Source organism: Neovison vison, chromosome 13 (assembly GCF_020171115.1).
Source record: "Neovison vison isolate M4711 chromosome 13, ASM_NN_V1, whole genome shotgun sequence".
Lineage (NCBI taxonomy): Eukaryota > Metazoa > Chordata > Mammalia > Carnivora > Mustelidae > Neogale > Neogale vison.
Window position 1 is genome coordinate 87,310,311 of NC_058103.1, and position 15,542 is coordinate 87,325,852.

The window sequence follows — 15,542 nt, forward strand, 5'->3', positions numbered from 1 at the left end:
GAAAATCCTTTTGGAACTTCCTTAACCTTTACTTCTTCCAATCTCAAAGTACATAATCAATTGCTCCTCACAGTCCTGGGGCAGCAGCCCAAGCTCCTGTCCCTGTGCTTTAATAAAACCATTTTGCACGGAAGCCAACTTAAGAATTCTTTCTTGGCAGTGGGCTCTGGACCCCAAGAACACCAACATTACAAAACGACATCATTTTGCCTCTCCTCTTTTTATGGGCTCTGAAATGTTTAAATTAACTTCTTACATGGAGATTATGTGCAGATACTGTGCGAACCCAAAAATACACAAGGCATGGAGGGATTTTTTTGCTCCTTAAAGACTAAATGTCTTGTACAGTGTAAGTGAAATAGTCATATTGTAGCAGGATCAGCCTTGAGACCACCAAGAATTTTGATTATGGTAAAAAAAAAAATTTTTTTTTTTTAAGTAATCTCCACACCCACCATGGGCCTGTAACTCATAAGCCTAAGATCAAAAGTCCCATGCTTTACTAACTGGGCCAAGTAGGTGCCCCAAGAAATTTTGTAATTCAGTTCTTGAGTTATTATGCAGGGACCTAATGTGATCAGTCAGTATGTTCAAGTCCTCTACCAACTCATTCACTCATGAAAAAGAAACCCGTTTCCACAGCCTCAAACCAGCAGCACAACTTTGTCTTTTCTTGTCTCATTTCTCCTTTTCTCCGGATTCTTTCTCTGGATGCACTACATGTTCCTTTTACTACTCAGCTACTATCCCAGCTTCCCACCTTTCTGCATCCGCAGGCAGAAAGTTGCTCCCTCCCCAAGCATTCATTCTTCGGATGCACCACGCTTGGGCTGTACTGTATGCCTTTTTGAAATGAGACTCAGTATAAAAGTCCAGAAAACCGTGCACCGGATTCCTAAATTTTATCTTTCACCTTCGGATATACCCAAGGCGTCACTGAAGGGCCCCCAAATGGGATACCTGCTCAGGTGGCAGCACAGAGTAATTATAAGCCTCTCAGGCAGCCTCTGCCGAAGAGATAAGGGTCAGTAACCACAGAATTAAATAAAGCGAATCCGGGGAAGCGTCTTGATCGCAACCATGACAGCTAAGTCAGGACCCCTTGCGCCTCCCACGCTTCCCACGCTCCAGCCTTGGCAGTCACGCCTAGAAGGGCCAATATGGCGCCATTACCCGGGCCTCAGGGGCGTGGGGGGGCGGAGCCGTGTGCGTCACGTGACCTCCGCCCCCGCCCCCTCCGCGGGCAGAGCTCCCTTCCCCTGCTCCCGGGGCGCGCCGGCATTCGGGAGGTACGCACACGGTGCCCTGCCCCTTTAGGGGCTCGTCCGTTGTCCGCGCGCGTACGCGAGCGTCTCTCCCCGCAGCAAAGGCCGGAGCAGGGTCAGGAAAGGGGGTGCTAGGCGGTGCAGAGGCAAAGGGGCTGCAGAACGGTGTCACTGCCGCTGACACCGAAGCGGGAGGTCGGAGCCGCGCGCTAGGTGCTGGGCCGGGGGATACCGCGCTGGCGTCCTAGGGGACCGCCAGGCGCTGAGGGGCGAGGCTGTTGCGGAGGTTCAGGGCGTTCCGGCCAGACCGTCGGTGCCGTCGGGGACTCGGGGGTCCCCTCGGAGCTCTGGTCACTTGCCTTGGGCGTTTCACAGGTTTCCCATCGCCATCCAGCCGCTCAAATCCAGTAGTATTGAAAAACGGCCTCAGCCAAATGTTCTCTTCCTACTGAGGAGAGGGGTCGAGCCCGTCAGCGGGAGGGGACTCGAAAGGGATGGCCCGGCCCTCGGGGGGGTGAAAGGAGCAGAGGTTGAAGAGTGCAGCGGGAGCGGGGGGCGCCCTCCTTGACTATCAGATGCCTCCTGTGTTTCCATCTCTGCGGAGTGGGCTTGGCGGCGCTGACTACCCGGCAGGAGGGACGGACGCGGCTCCGCCGGCTCTGACCGTGCCGCCTCCATGTGGCTGCTGAAGGGGACCCAGGAGGGAACCGGCTTGGGGCGCAGCCTCGCCCTCTTCCCTCCCCGCCTCCCAGGCGACGGGGCTGGCGATGTGGAGACGTGAGGAGACCCGCGGCTGCCCCGGGTTCTCCAGGACTCCGCGAGGCGCCCGCGAGTTCCACCGCACCCGGGGCGGGGGAGACCCAGGCGGGGCTCCGTGGTGGGCGGACGGGCGGGCGACTAGCAGAGCCGGAACCCCTTCCTCGCCATGGGGCACAACGGCAGCTGGTTCTCCCGGAACGGCAGCGAGCCGCGCAACGCATCGGGCGCGGAGCCTGGGGGCGCCAACCGCAGCGCGCTCGGGGAGTTCGGCGAGGCTCAGCTCTACCGCCAGTTCACCACCACCGTGCAGGTCGTCATCTTCATCGGCTCGCTGCTCGGTAAGCCGCTCGCGGGGGCGCCTCCCGAATGGGCTTCCCCGAGCACACAAGCTCGGAGAGGGCACGGGATCGAGGGCCGCCGGAGCCGTGGTGGGTTTCGGGGTGCCTGGCAAAGTGGAGATGGTGGGTTTAAGAATGCGGGGGTAACCGCGGGGAAGTTAAGCAGGGACGGTCCACTCCACCCCCGAGCTGAAAGCAGAAGAGTTCTGGAAGGGCTTTCTCCGGTTCCGAGAACCGTGCGTGGTATAGGCGGAGGTCCGCCTCTGGGGCAGCCCTGGCGGGACCTTTGGTAGTGTGCATAACCCTGCCCAACAAGCATTCCTCACCTCTGGGTGCCAGGTCGGAGCGCTGGTCCGAGCTCCTGTTTACAAATATCGAGGAACAAAGATTGTTTTGTTACTGATGATTGATGTGTTTTGCACTCCCATCTATTCCCTATATAAAAAATTATTTTGAAAGAGCCTTGTTTTGCACGTGTTTTATGAGCTTGCTGCTTCGGAACACCGACCTGCTTGCTGGTAAACAATCATGTGGAGAATTAAACTCTGTTGCCTTCTGATCTTTTTAGAAACCCCAAACAGACAAATCCCAGCATATTTCTCTACCTTTGTTTCGTCTGAAGTACAAAATATACAGATTTAGGTATATTTGTTCAACGAACTGAAATGAGTGGTTGGTTAATAAAAATGTTTGTCCACTAGCATGAGAATTACCTGTACTTCTAGTGGGTACTTTTTAAATGATAAATGATCACAGTGTTCGTTTCAGTGGAGGTTAGTTGAACATGTATATTACTTGTCAATATGTGACTTCCCTTCAGATGTAAATTTTCTGACGTGGCATTTAAATGGATGTAAAAAGATGTGTGACATTGTGGTCAAGAGCAGTCTTAAAGTTCCAAAGTAGGAATAGGTTTTTTTGCAGACACGTGAATTTCCATGGAAATCAAGATAAGTGATCTCAAAAAGACTGGAAAATTTTTAAATGTATGGAATTTCCCTTCATAATTTTTCTAGTTGTAATCATCCTGTCCCACTGTTTCATATTGATTTTCCACTTACTGTCATGAGGGCATGTTCAGGAGTAGGTATCAGTGTGGCTATGTCTAAGTATGTGTGTGTGTTTGTGTGTGTGAGAGAGAGAGAGAGAAAATGTGTTTTTATGAGAATAAGTGCACATTAACAAAGCAAGTGCTTGTGTATCAAATATTTTCAGTATTCATTTAACAAACAAACGCTGAACACCTACTAGGTACCATGCACAATGAATTGTAGATTATTGAGATTTAAATGCTAGTGTTGTCACATTTAGTTGAAGTGTGGATTATTGGGGAGAGTTGAAGTGACTGCACTTTTATTTCTGCAGGGTTTTTACTAAATATATATATATGTGTGTGTGTGTGTGTGTGTGTGTGTCTGTCTGTCTGTCTGTGTATACACACACACACACATTTGTTTTGTTTTCCCCTTTGGGAACTCTAACCATGAAGAAAGATGATGTTGGGAGAAATTTTCCTGCAGTTTGACTCCATGATTTTGAGTACTATTGAAATAGAAAACAGAAAGTATGTAATGGCATAGCAAATAGTGCACACTTCATGTTAGTTTTGCTTCCGGTGTACCATCTATTTTCATAAATTGCATTTGATTCAAGAATTGCTAAGTAGGGGTGTCCAGGTGGGTCAGTTGATTAAGATCTGACACTTGATCCCAGCTCAGGTCTTGGTATCCGGGTGGTGAGTTAAAGCCCCGTGTTGGTGGGCATAGAGCCTTATTTTTAAATTTTTAATTAAAAAAATTTTTTTAGCGATTTTATTTATTTATTTGAGTGAGAGGGATCATGAGCCGGAGGAAGGGTGGAGGGAGAAGCAGGACTCGCCACTAAGCTGGGAACCTGATGAATGACCTGACCAAAGGCAGACACGCTTAAAGGACTGAGCCACCCAGGCACCCATGTGTAGAGCCTTCTTTAAAAAAAAAAAAGAAAAGAAAAGAAAAGAAAAAGGAGTTTCTAGGTAAATCTGCCCTTATTTCAACTCTTTTTCCTCACAGTGGTTTAATTGACAGGAAATAACTGTTCTTGCGGGTTTTTCCCAGGAGGAGACTGATTTTCCTCGATTGTTAGTTCTGCCTGGCTTGGCCAAGGAGGACGTATTTTCTCCCTTCCACATTTCTTGGCCCTCTTAAGCGAGAATCCATTTGCTCCTTTTTCTTTTCAGAAAAAGTACAAATACAGTTAAATTTCTTGAAATCAAAAGTCAGAGAACTTGGGCAAAAGGAAAGACAACATGGGGCTCCGCCCAGATGGCTGTCAGTTAAGTGTCTGATTCCTCATTTCTGCCCAGGTCATGACCAGGCTCCTGGGATGGAGCTCCACCTTGAGCTCTGCATTCAGTGGGAGTCTGCTTGTCTCTCTGCACTTCTCAAATAAATAAATAAATAAAATCTTCAAAAGGAAAGGCATTTCAGGTTTCCTTAAAATATTAGCTGAATCATAACCTTGCCTTGTGTACTTATTTACTGGTATTCTTGATTCATTGTTTTTGAGGATTTGACCTGTATAAACAACTGTGTAGTTGAATCCTCCTGGTGATGCTAGCTGAGGCTCAGAGCTTAAGTGGAAAAGCCATGTACAGTCAGTTGCAAGGCAAGTAAAGCATAGTTTCATGAACGGCCCCTCCCTCCTCCAAGAGAAAGCTCACAGATAAGGAATAAAAGAAAAATGTTTATTATGGAAGAATCCTTAAGGCTGAGAAGTAAATGGAGGATGGAATAGTATCTAGAACAGCATGTAATGCTGATTCAATCTGCTTGTTATTCGTATCTGCAAACATAGACAAATGAGTTTTTCTTCTTTTTTTCCCTTTAAACAAACTCAAACATACTTCCTAGATTGCCTAACTAGATTTTTTTTTCATTAGAATTTTCAAAGGCCAACTGGTATGTGAAAATAATTCCTTTGTACTATTGTTGTTTTACAGTCTTTTTTGGAAACGTTTAGAGCCCTGTATGAGGAAAAAACCCAACTTGGATTGACCATCATATTCCAGCCACAAGGAACATTAATTGCTTTCAGAATGAACTCCTGAATTATATATAATACTCTTCAAATAACACCTTTTGAGGCTTTGTGTAAACTAGTGTTTCTCAGCCTTTTTTTTTAATTTTTAAAAATATTTTATTTATTTATTTGAGAGAGAGTGCACAGAGGAAGAGTGAGTGGGAAAATCAGGTTTCCTGCTCAGTAGGGAGCCCAGTATGGGGGCTCAATCCTAAGACCCCAGTACCATAACCCAGACTGAAGGCAGACACTCAACTGAGTCAGGCACCCAGGCACCCCCTCAACCTTCTTTATTTAATATCTTGGGATATCTGAAGATATGCTCTAGATCTTGAAAGAGTAAAATAATTTATATATATGTATATATATTTTTTTAAAGATTTTTTTGTTTGCTTATGTTTTTCATTTATTTATTTTCAGCATAACAGTATCATTATTTTTTCACCACACCCAGTGCTCCGTGCAATCAGTGCTATATTTTTAAAGATTTTATTTATTTGACAGACAGAGAGAGAGAGAGAGAGAGCACAAATGGGGGCAGAGGGAGAAGGAGAAGCAGGGTTCCTGCAGAGCAGGGAGCCAGATGTGGGTCTCTGTTCCAGGACCCTGGGATCATGACCTAGGCTGAAGGCACACGTTTAACCAACTGAGCCACCCAGGTGCCCTGATGGGGTCAAGATAATTTACAGATTTCCCTTTAGTAAGTATATGGCACACAACACTCTTAAGAGTGAACAGTGTAAAATTAAAAATGCAATAAGATTTGAAATCATCATTTACAATAAGTGCTTTGGATCTAACTCCTCAGAGTTGATCTCTCCCTTTTTGCCACTCCTTTGGGATTCACATTGCAAGTGCTTGGAAAGATGGGCCCCCTCTGGTGCTTTCACGTGACAAAGGTCAGTAGTGGCTGTTACAAATCTTGTTACCTCTAGTCTCCCCCACTGCATAAATTGCCCGTCATTGTGCTTGTTATCATTGGAGGAATTTAGGAGGTTTTTGTAAAGGAACTTGCTCTTATTTAAAGAAAATGAGTGTTGTCGACAATAGCCAACAAATGATGTATCTTTCCTCATCAGTGATGTATAGTATGAAATTGATGACCCTAAGTAAAGGTCCATCTTGTCTGTGGCCTGATTCCTTTAGGAGTGGTTATTGAAGTATTCATTTCAAAGGATATAGGGGGAACTATCTTACTGAATTGATCTGACAGATAATATGGATAAACACCGTTTTTGCTCATGATTTTTTTTTTTAAGATTTTATTTATTTGTGAGAGAGAGGGAAAGCAGGTGGGAGAGGGAGAAGCAGGCTCCCGGCTGTGCTGGAAGACTGCCTCAGGGCTTGGGGCTGGATCCCAGGATCCTGTGATCATGACCTGAGCCAAAGGCAGACGATTAACAGACTGAGCTACCCAGGCATACCAAGTGTAAGCATTCTGTATATATTCTGAACACTAGATTCTTGTTGATACCTGATTGGCAAAAATGTCCCATTCTCTGGATTGTCTTTTCATTTTATTGCTGGTATCCTTTTTAAAACCACAGAGGTTTTAAATTTTGATGTTGATTTATCTAACATTCTTTGATATTGATTATGCTTTTTTGTCCTATCTAAGAAACCACTGCCTAATTCAAGATGATGAAGATATATATTCTTATGTTTTCTTCTAAGAGATTACTAATAATCTCTTAGATTACTAGTAATCTAAGAGATTACTAAAACTAGTAAGTTTTAACTTAGCAGTTAGGTCTTTGATCCATGAATGTTAATATTTGTACATAGTATGAACTCAGAGCCTAAACTGATTATTCGTGGATTTGTGGATAACAGGTGTCTCAGCATCATTTGTTGAAAATACTTCTCTTTCCCCCATTGAATTATCTTGGCACTCTTGTTGGTCCTGGTGAAACTTTGGACACCACTCCTCCATTGAAGGATTTTCATAAACCCTTGACAAGGACTAAATAAAAGGAAAATGAATCTTTTTCTCCACTGGTGCTTATACTTTATGTGCTTTAAAAACAGTCTGGAAACAGAGGCATGGAGATCAATGATGTGTCTAATGTATTAAGAGATTTATTTGTAATATAATCAGGTAATTGCTCTTTTCTGGGTTTCTTAGATTTTTCCACCTAGACTGGCAGTTAGGTCCCTTTTCATGTGTTCTGATATGACTTTGTCTCTGTTAAGGCTCAGTCATTGGTAATTTCTGGGGTGTTAATTATCTGGCTTTATTGTAATTCTGCTACATTAATGTTGTTTCTAACAGAAATTGCTCATCTAAAAAAACTACCTCTAGAAATATTTAAAACAATTTCACCTTACAAATGTTCCAATAGCTGTGAGCCCACTGGGACAAGAAGACAGATTGAAAGTTAAGTCCATCGTTTTTTTTTATTATTAAAAACTAAAAACGATTTTTAAAAATATTTATTTATTTGACAGAGAGCACAGGCAGGGGGAATGGCAGGCAGAGGGAGAGGGAGAAGCAGGGGACTCCATCCCAAGACTGTGGGATCATGACCTGAGCAGAAGGGAGATGCTTAACCAGCTAGCCACCCAGGCATCCCTTTAATTTATTTTAATTAATTTTTAAAAAAGATTTTATTTATTCATTTGACAGATCACAAGTAGGCAGAGAGAGAGAGAGAGAGAGAGAGAGAGGAGGAAGCAGACTCCCTGCTGAGCAGAGAGCCTGACGAGGGCCTCGATCCCAGGACCCTGAGATCATAACCTGAGCTGAAGGCAGAGGCTTTAACCCACTTAGCCACCCAGGTGCCCCTATTTTTTTTTTTAAAGATTTTATTTATTTATTTGACAGAGAAAGATCGCAAGTAGGCAGAGAGGCAGGCAGAGAGAGAGGAGGAAGCAGGCTCACCACCAAGGAGAGAGCCCGATGCGGGGCTTGATCCCAGGATCCTGGGATCATGACCTGAGCCGAAGGCAGAGGCTTTAACCCACTGAGCCACCCAGGCGCTCCCCCCCCCTTTTTTTTTTTTTTTTAAAGCAGACTTGTCTGTTCAAAAAAATTGGAGAAGGGGTGCCTGGTTGCTCAGTGGGTTAAAGCCTCTGCCTTTGGCTCAGGTGGTGGTCGCAGGGCTCTGGGATGGAGCCCTGCATCGCATCGGGCTCTCTCTTAGCAGGGAGCCTGCTTCCCTTCCTCTCTCTCTGCCTGCCTCTCTGCCTATTTGTGATCTCTGCCTGTCCAACAAATAAAATCTTTTTTTTTGAAAAATTAGGGTTAATGGTAGACCATTTTATTTTTTTTTTAAAGATTCTATTTATTTATTTGACAGAGAGAGATCACAAGTAGGCAGAGAGGCAGGCAGAGAGAGAGGAAGGGAAGCAGGACCCCTGCCGAGCAGGGAGCCCGATGCGGGACTCGATCCCAGGACCCTGAGATCATGACCTGAGCCGAAGGCAGCAGCTTAACCCACTGAGCCACCCAGGCGCCCAATGGTAGACCATTTTAAATCAATTTTCTGTAGACTACCTGATTACAAAATATTGGACTACTGATCATACACAGAGTTGAACTGGGCATGAAGAAAGGAGCCCCTGTCTTTTTTTTTTTAATTTAAATTCAGTTAGGAGCCCCTTGTCTTTTGAAGGTATCTGGAAAGCAGTTGAGGTGAAATATGGGAGGTTTGGAAAGAAGAGTGTTGAAATCCATCTGTATTGGGCCATCTGGGTGTCATAGTTGAATCCAATCTTGGTTTTGTCTCAGGTCCTGAGCTCAGGGTCCTCAGATCAAATCCCCATGTAGGGTTCCATGCTCAGCATGAAGTCTGCTTAAAGACTCTTCCTTTTCCCTCTGGCATTCCCCCCACACCACTCTCTAGAGTGTGTGCTCTCTCGCTCTCTCTCAAATAAATAAATCTCTAAAAAAAGGAAAGAAACCCATATGTGTCTAAGTACCTGTTTCTGATGTAATACTTTCGCATTTGCAGGCAGTTTCAATGGAAATGTCTTCAAACGGATCAAGCAATATTTTTATTTGAGATTTTTAAAAAATTTATTTTATTTTTATTTTTATTTTTTAAATTTTATTTATTTATTTGACAGACAGAGATCACAAGTAGGCAAAGAGACAGGCAGAGAGAGAGAGAGAGGGAAGCAGGCCCCCCGCCGAGCAAAGAGCCCGATGCGGGGCTCGATCCCAGAACCGTGAGATCATGACCTGAGCTGAAGGCAGAGGTTCAACCCACTGAGCAACCCAGGTGCCCCCCCAATTTTTTTTAAAAAAGACTTTATTTACTTATATGACATAGCGAGAGAGAATACAAGTAGGTGGAGTGGCAGGCAGAGGGAGAAGCAGGCTCCCCGCTGAGCTGAGACCCTGATATAAGGCTGGATCCCAGAAACCTAGGATCATGACCTGAGCTGAAGGTAGATGCTTAACCCACTGAGCTACCCAGGCATCCCAGGATTTTATTTTTAAGTGATCTACACACCCAGTCTGCGGCCTGAAGCCACAACCCTGAAATCTAGAGTTGCATACTTAACCAGTTGAGCCAGACAGGCAACTGGGACTTAGATAATATTTTGATTGGTGGCTATATTTGATTCTGAAGAATTCTGGGAAATGGTTTTTTCTGGCCCACAGTTTTTTCTGGCCCACAGATTTAGTTCACCAAATCTGAGATGCTCTGAAAAACTACCAAATTAAGCCACAAATGTCTAGGCATTTTAGCACTTTAAATAAATTTCTAACAATGTTTTTTATTAAAAGTTTTAGAATTCAGGGTTTTTAAAGTTTTGCTTTGTTTTTGTTTTGCTTTTTTTTTTTTAATTATTTCTGATGAAAGTTTCCTCCTGAAGGGCAAAATTATAGAGGTAGAGGCAGAACATGAAACCCCCATACAACAAGTGGCTACGTAACTTTTCTTCTTTTGAGGGTTTTTAAAAACACAGAAAAAACTAGTAACAAATTATCATAAACCTACAGCTCAGAAATAACAAATGTTAACATTTTGTCGTGTTTGCATAAAAATGAAATGTTCGAGTACATTTGACTTTCCCATGCGTCTCCTCATTCCATTTCCCCCCATACCTTCCAGAGCTGATGGCTATACTGAATTGAATGTCCAGTTTAAACTTCCTTCCTGGGACGCCTGGGTGGCTCAGTTGGTTAAGCAGCTGCCTTCAGCTCAGGTCATGATCCCAGGGTCCTGGGATCGAGTCCCACATCGGGCTCCTTGCTCGGCAGGGAGCCTGCTTCTCCCTCTGCCTCTGCCTGCCTCTTTGTCTGCCTGTGTCGCTCGCTTTCTCTCCCTCTGTCTCTGACAAATAAATAAATAAAATCTTTAAAAAAAAAAAAATAATAAACTTCATTCCTGTCTGTGTCCTGTTGGTGCTGCCTGTTGCTGGCCTGTGATCATGAAGGTTTTTTTAAAAAAAAAATTATTAATTTTTTATTTTTTTAAAGATTATTTACTTGAGAAGAGGGAATAAGAGAGGGCACACGTGCGTGTGGGATGGGGAGAGGCAGAGGGAGAAGCAGGTTCTCGTGGAGCAGGGAGCCCAATGCGGGGCTTGATCCCAAGACTCTGGGATCATGACCTGAGCTGAAGGCAGACACTTAACCAACTGAGCCACCCAGGCGTCCCTGATCATGAAGTTTTTGCTGATAGTGCTTAGTGGGTGCTTACTGCATGGACACATGACTTTGTATACAGTGTTGATTTACCAGTAATGGCCACCTCGTCTAGAAGACTGCAAGTGGGCAGTTTAGGAAACTCCCAGAGGGTCTCTAATGAGGAAAGACAAGGACAAGAAAGATTTTGCTAACGGGAGGTAGGTGTTTCCTGTGCAATGCAGATACCCTTGACTTACCTGCCAGTGTGGTGTGATGATCAGTCAAGAATATTCTGTTTACCTTACATTTACATTGGGTTTTATGGTGTATAACATACTACGTTGTTCCATTCAGTCATAATAACCTTAGGAAATAAGGTAGGGGTATTTTTTTTTTAATCTGCAACATATTCCTTTCCCCTAAAGCGCTGCTCTTCCTCAAAGACATGCACACGTAAGGGTGAGCCTCCTCTTCCAGTATTCATCAGGGCTTTTAGTTGGAAACAACAGGGCCTGTTGTTAAAAGAAGATACAGTTACAGAAGCATTCAGTAAAGAAAAACATTTTGCTTGGAAAGATGAATGGCAAGGGAGTTAAGGTTTCAGAAGGACTGGTTTGCCAATTGAACCGTACACCATCACAAGACTACCTTATTTACAGTTACACCGTGTTCATTGTGAGGGAAAAGAAGAGTTGTCTTATGTGATTGTTAAAACCTCAAAGATTGTGTGATGCCTTCAAATAGCAGCATTGCAAAAACCAATAAAGTTGCTAATCAATATGATTGTTTTTATGAAGAGTCATAGGAAGGTCTCAAAATTTCATTTATTTTGTGGACCAGAACTAGACAGTGGATCCTGAGTCTTTTTTTTTTTTTTCTTTTAAGATTTTTTATTCATTTGAGAGAGCGGGAGTGAGCTTGAGAGAGAGCACGAGCAGAGGGAGAGGAGACTCCCGGCTGAGCAGGGAGCCCGATGCAGGACTCCATCCCAGAAAGCTGGGATCATGACCTGAGCCAAAGGCAGATGCTTAACCAACTGAGCCACCCAGGTGCCCAGATCCTGAGTCTTTTACTATTTTTATTTTCGGGGAGGGAATGGGGCTCAGGGAGCAAGTGTTTGCTTTCTCGTGGTGGGACGCAAAGGGCACATTTTTGCATAATGCAGCCGGGTAAAGTGTTTTACTTCTGTACCAAACTAGCCAGTTCATGAAGAGGGAAATTTGTTACAGGTTATTAGATTACTTTCAAAATTTATGGGAGAGTCTGGGAACCAGGGACACTAAAGAAATACGCATAGTCCTACCACTGGTTCAAGTAGAAATCATGAAGCTGTTGTTATACATTATCAGTGATGGGAGCAACTAGACTCTAGAAACGTAGGGCACAGCTCGCTCAGATCTAGAACCAAAGTCCCTCTCTTCTTCTTCCTTGGGTTGGTTTTTTTGTTTTTTGTTTTTTGTATTTACGAGAACCCCGTGACTGCACCCAGCCACCACCTTACATAAATCATGTCTGGTTTTCTTGGGAACATCTTCTGGACAGAATATAGATCATAAGCCTGCATCACAATTGCGGGACTCTCTGAAAAACAGTGTTTTTAACTTTCCAGCCTTTATAGCAGAGGGTAGCAGTTGGTTGAAAGATTAAGGATTGGCCAGTGAATCAAACTAGTATCTGCTGCTGTATACTTCATGTGGTTCCTTAGGTGACTGTCCTTTACAATGCTCCACAGGGCTCCACTTCCACCCTGGGAGAGAGAGGTGGGATCCAGGCCTTGCTTGTCCCAGGATCCTATTTCCTTGTCCTCAGGGATTAGTTCAGAGATGGTTGTGGGATCCAAGCTTCGTCATATAGTACTTGACATAGAGATGCTGGTAGAAAAGCCTTCTTTTTCCAGAGGGGCTACTAAGCAGGCATAAAGGAAGTTAGGAGCTGTCTGCTTAGGAGGGAGTGAGGGCAGAGAGACAAGCAGGGCTGAGGGTGAGAGACGAGAAGGGCGGGGTGCAAGCAAGAGAGAAACCATCCGGATGATACTGTGTGAGTCCCTAGAAGTGCTGAGCCTGTATTTTCTAATTAAAACAACAACACCCCCCAAAAAACCCTAATTCTCTTTTTGCTTGAACTTGTATGAACTTTTGTTCCTGTCACACACAACAAAAATATTCTGATCTATATAGTATTTTTCTCACCATGCATAGCCATCGTTTGAGTAAACAAAACAAATTCAGAAGGACTTGCTCATCAGCACTTTCACAGTCAGGCAGGACCTGATGCAAAGGAAGTCTGATGCCCAGAAAAGAGAAGTGACTGAAACCCAGAGCCCTGGGAATCAAGCGGGACCCTAAGTGTGGTTAGTGCAAGAGGTGTGCAGTGGAAGGCTGTATTCAGGCCCAGGAGTGGAAAGGAGGCTGAAAGCCATGGGGTGTCGGAGGCCTGTGCCTGTGCAGAGGCAAAAGCTCAGAGATTTTATTGGACCAGGAGGAACTCTGGCAGCTATCCCACATGCATTTAGCCCCCAGTTCTTTTTCTTTCTCAGTGAAACACCTTTTTTAGGGGCGCCTGGGTGGCTCAGTCAGTTAAGTGTCTGCCTTTGGCTCAGGTCATATCCCAGAGCCCTAGGATTGAGCCCCATATCAGGCTCCTTCCTCAGTGGGGAGCCTGCTTCTTCCTCTCCCTCTGCTTGTGCGCTCTCTCTCTCTGTCAATAAAAATCCTTAAAACAAAATAAAAGCATCTTTAATTTAAAGAATCAACAGTTACTTGGCACGTAGTTATTGATCACTCGCTAGTACAAAAACTTGGTAGCGAGAAAAGCCATTGCTGTGTTAGAAGAGGGAAATGTTGCCAAGGTTAGATGTAGCTGCCCAGGAGATGGTAGTAGGCTCAAGTCCTTGGGTCATAAACTGGCTTCTGCTTTCCTGAATTTATAAGGGTTTCTGGGGGGCCAGTGGGCAAGGCTGTGGGTGGATCCTGGGAAACGACCCTCACCAGTCACTTGCAAGGAGGTATGGGCAAAGTCCTGGATGTGTGGCAGATCATGGTTGAGGGGATGGACTGCTCCCTGTTTCCTGCTTCACATTCACTGTGGCCAGTGTCTGGCTCTCAGGACTGTTGAAGCAGACTCCTGTGGGGGTAAAATGTGTGCATGCAGCTGATCCAAGCCCAGGGTGTGGAGGGGAGAGTGGGAGTTTTCCTAACACAGAGTCCAGGCATCCAGGTGTAAGGAAGAACGTGGGCCGGACTTACATGAGCCTTGTTGAGCTCAATAGAGAATATAAAGGCAGAAGGGACGGAGCAGGTGGCAAAAGATGGAGAGGAGCAGAGCAGAGATAACCCACACGGCTTCCAGACCATCTTTCAGTTTCTTTATCATGTCTATTTTAATACCACGGGAGGCCATTGTCTTTGCTGTTTTTTCTGACCCTGAATGTTCTTCCCTAGGTGTATTCTGTGGCTGGCTTGTGTTCATACTTAAATTGTAGCCCAAATGTCACCTCTAAGCTTCCCTAAAGGAGTCTCCCCTCCACTTTCATCACATCATTCTGTTTATTTTTCTGTGCTAGTTATAACCCCAGGGAGTAGTTTGTCTGTTTGGTGTCCTGTCCCTCTCCGTTAGGGTGCAGGGCCATGAGGACAGAGACTGTCGCATTTGCAGTGGTGTTCCCAGCATCTAGAACAGTTCCTGGCGCGGAGTTGGTGCTCAGGAAATATTGATTAGTTAATTGAATGAAATGCCTAGGGACAATTAAACAGAACAAATAATTAAATAGACACTATCTTGATTGGCATGAAGGTTAAGAGCTTTCTGGAAAGGAGCATGAATTTTGTCCACAGCCAGGACTCAGACACACATAGTCATTTCCAGGAGTCTGGAGGGCCCTCAGAAAAGCTAGATATTTGGAGAGACAGCCGGTCTCTTGACAGCAAATCCACAAGGACGGGAGTTACAGCCTGATTTAAGAGTGAGTCTATGAAGTGAGACAGGCAGCATTTTGAACCAGACAGCATGATGTGTATATGTGGGGGGTGTCACTCTAGCTTTTGAAAGCTTTTGGATCCTAGACAAAGTCAGAATTACTGCTTGAAGCAGCTGGGGCGTGACCCTGCCAGTGGGAGAGTGACTGAGGACAGTGTTATCTTCAAGGAGCTACAGGTGGCATTTGGCTGCTTGTACAGAGACAGATGGCTCCTATGTTGTGAGATCAGAGCGGTGCCGGTGAGTTTCTACCAACTGTTACGAAATACACCTTCCTCCTATCCATCTGGGAAGCTCAGTGGTGGGAATTGGAAGGGGAGTGTTGAATAAGTCTGAAAACAACAAACAATATTTTCACTCTAGCCAAGTGTTATGGGTTGAAGTGTGTGGCTCTCTTCATCCAAAAAAAAAAAAAAAAGGAAAAAAAGATAATGTAAAAGTCTTAACCTCTAGGACCTCAGAATGTGACCATATTTGGAAATGGGGTTGTTACAGATGTGATTACTTAAGATGAGGTCCTCCTGGAGTAGGGTGGGTCTTCATAAGGAGAACGCTGTGTGATGG

The 15,542-nt window shown here is 44.7% G+C and overlaps 1 protein-coding gene across 1 annotated transcript in view; it reads left to right on the plus strand.

The window, feature by feature from the left end:
- The first annotated feature begins 2,190 nt into the window (after positions 1-2,190).
- The window catches only part of GPR176 (G protein-coupled receptor 176), a 132,388-nt gene continuing 119,036 nt past the window's right edge, over positions 2,191-15,542 (plus strand). Inside the window, exon 1 of the mRNA XM_044229935.1 lies at positions 2,191-2,362. Coding sequence (XP_044085870.1) covers positions 2,191-2,362 — 172 coding nt within the window. The remainder of the gene's footprint in view (positions 2,363-15,542) is intronic.